Below are 2,076 nucleotides of genomic sequence, written 5' to 3'. Positions count from 1 at the left end.
AGTAGTCTGTTGAGGGAGATCTACGTTTTGGATAACGTGGCTTGTGATGACAGCAACTTGTTGAATTGGCTCAGCGCTTCTATATAGCGAAGACTACCCGAATCCAGAGAAAAGTGTTTCTTCTTCATCGATGGTAAAGTTCAAGTCAATTAGCCTTCTGGAAAAACTTGAGTTGCTACTCAAAGATCGAGAATCTGATGCCGCGACAAAAAAACAATCGTTGTTTCTTATGATCATGTGGGGATGCCGGTATGTTTAAAAAAAGTGTGAACGGCGGGGTTAATCAAATGATGTACTGGCTTGGTATGGCCCCCAAGGGAAAACACTGTCAAGAAGCTGCTAACGAAGTATAATGGACGCGAGGGCGAGCTTCGCTCGAAGTTGGCGCTGAAGAAAAAGTCGAAGGCCCAGGAAGAGAAAACGGTAATCAGCTAGCAAGTAATCTCCAGTCGCATTGTCTCGCACGCATGGTGGCCTCGACGCACAGGCAGTAAACGCTATTTTGCATGACGACACGATGCGCGAGTTGCTGCAGCAAAACGAGAAGATAGTGTTGGCGCTACGAGACATGAGTTTGAGCCCAGACGTCCTCGAATCTCAATTGGGTGACCACGAGCTGCGAGGGTTTTATCAGAAGTTAATTGACTTCTTACAGTCAAAGAAAAAAGACACAGGTGATAGTGCGAGCTCTCCTAGCCACACGACAAATGATCAGCTCAGCGATCTCTGGATGAGCAAGTACTCGCTGCTGCTTCACTTGAAAATGGCGCGTTGTGGATGCGACTTGTGGATGAAGCAAGATGGGTAGCTTACCGTGATGCGTTGATAGATGACGAGGATCCAGAGCTGCTACTTTTTCATGCAGAAGAGGAGGATTCCGTCAATACCTTGAAGTGTTTTCTGGAGGTGCTTGAACTTACAAAGCAGCGTGAAGAAGAACAGAGCGAGCGCCTTGGAAGCTATCACAGACTTAGTTCAGCCGCCTGCATCTGATGAAAAAGAGGTGTTGGAGATTCACAGCTCTGCTGGAGCCAGTGACGAAGATGCCGAGATGCTGATATTACTTTCGAGCGTTCACTTTGGGCCGTCACTGATGATCGCCATGAACTAAGGCTCATACTACGTGCAGGCGTTGCAGGACCCGATTTTAATGGCCAGCATGCAGCAGGTACGGCTGGTGCAAGCGCTGTTTTTGTAATAGCCGTGCAATTCACGTTTGTGGCGATGTTGTGCTGCAGCTCATGGCCAACCCAAAGGACTTTGCGATAACGGCAACACTTCAAGAGCCTGTAGTGCGGGAGTTTTTCCTAAAGCTGATTGCGCTCTCCTGTAAGCCCGACAACGGTACAAGTTTTTGCTTGCTTGCGTACACTGATGTTTATTACCGGTATGTTTTGATGTAGTTGCGGTGCAAGAACAGAGTGACGAAGAGTGAGCTCTCACAACTCGTAGGCATGAGAGTATCCACCTATAAATGATAAGCCACGGAGCCAATCTATCGTTTAAGCCCATTTTCATTATTTTTGTTCGCTCTTCGCCATTCTGCACTCGAAACTATGCTTGCCGTCTAGTAACGGAAGTAGAGACCAGTGTCTTCGCGCTCATCGCCTTTTGGGGCGAACCATTCTCCCCCCCCTTCCGCCAGGTTTTTTTTAAGCCCTCCCATTTCCACTCTCTTTTCTCTCTGGAGGTTTTTTAAGGGGAATTTCGCGCGATATAAAGTTTCCCCCAGTTGGGGGTTATTGTGCCGCGACCACATTGGCAAGAAAATGGGTTTTCTCTCTCCCTGGGGGGGGGGGGCTCCCCAAGTTAGCGAGGCGGGAACACCCGACCAGAGTTGACCCGAGGGCACCTGCTCGCCTTTCGTTACGATGGATCCAGCCGTAATGATGGACGCCACTAGTGCTTGTACCCTCACCGGACCAGATATCCCAGAGCTGCTGACACCAGAGCTTACTGTTACAGCACCAGAGATGGCGCTTGTGGCGGAGCTGATAGACACCTGGCCACTATTGTTCTTCGAGGATGACGCCGACCGCTCGTGATTTAACCCCACTCACACTGTTCGTGGCGGGA

General features: G+C 49.5%; 1 protein-coding gene across 1 annotated transcript; it reads left to right on the top strand.

The window, feature by feature from the left end:
• Positions 1-517: 517 nt before the first annotated feature.
• Positions 518-808, top strand: PITG_16651 (uncharacterized protein; the record flags this gene model as incomplete). The annotated part of the gene is made up of 1 exon (XM_002896839.1): positions 518-808. The coding sequence occupies one exon, from the start codon at positions 518-520 to the stop codon at positions 806-808; it is 291 nt and encodes a 96-aa protein (XP_002896885.1).
• Between the last annotated feature and the right edge of the window lie 1,268 nt (positions 809-2,076).

This window comes from Phytophthora infestans, genomic scaffold (genome assembly GCF_000142945.1).
Source record: "Phytophthora infestans T30-4 supercont1.51 genomic scaffold, whole genome shotgun sequence".
Lineage (NCBI taxonomy): Eukaryota > Oomycota > Peronosporomycetes > Peronosporales > Peronosporaceae > Phytophthora > Phytophthora infestans.
This window is presented reverse-complemented; position numbering and strand designations above follow the sequence as displayed.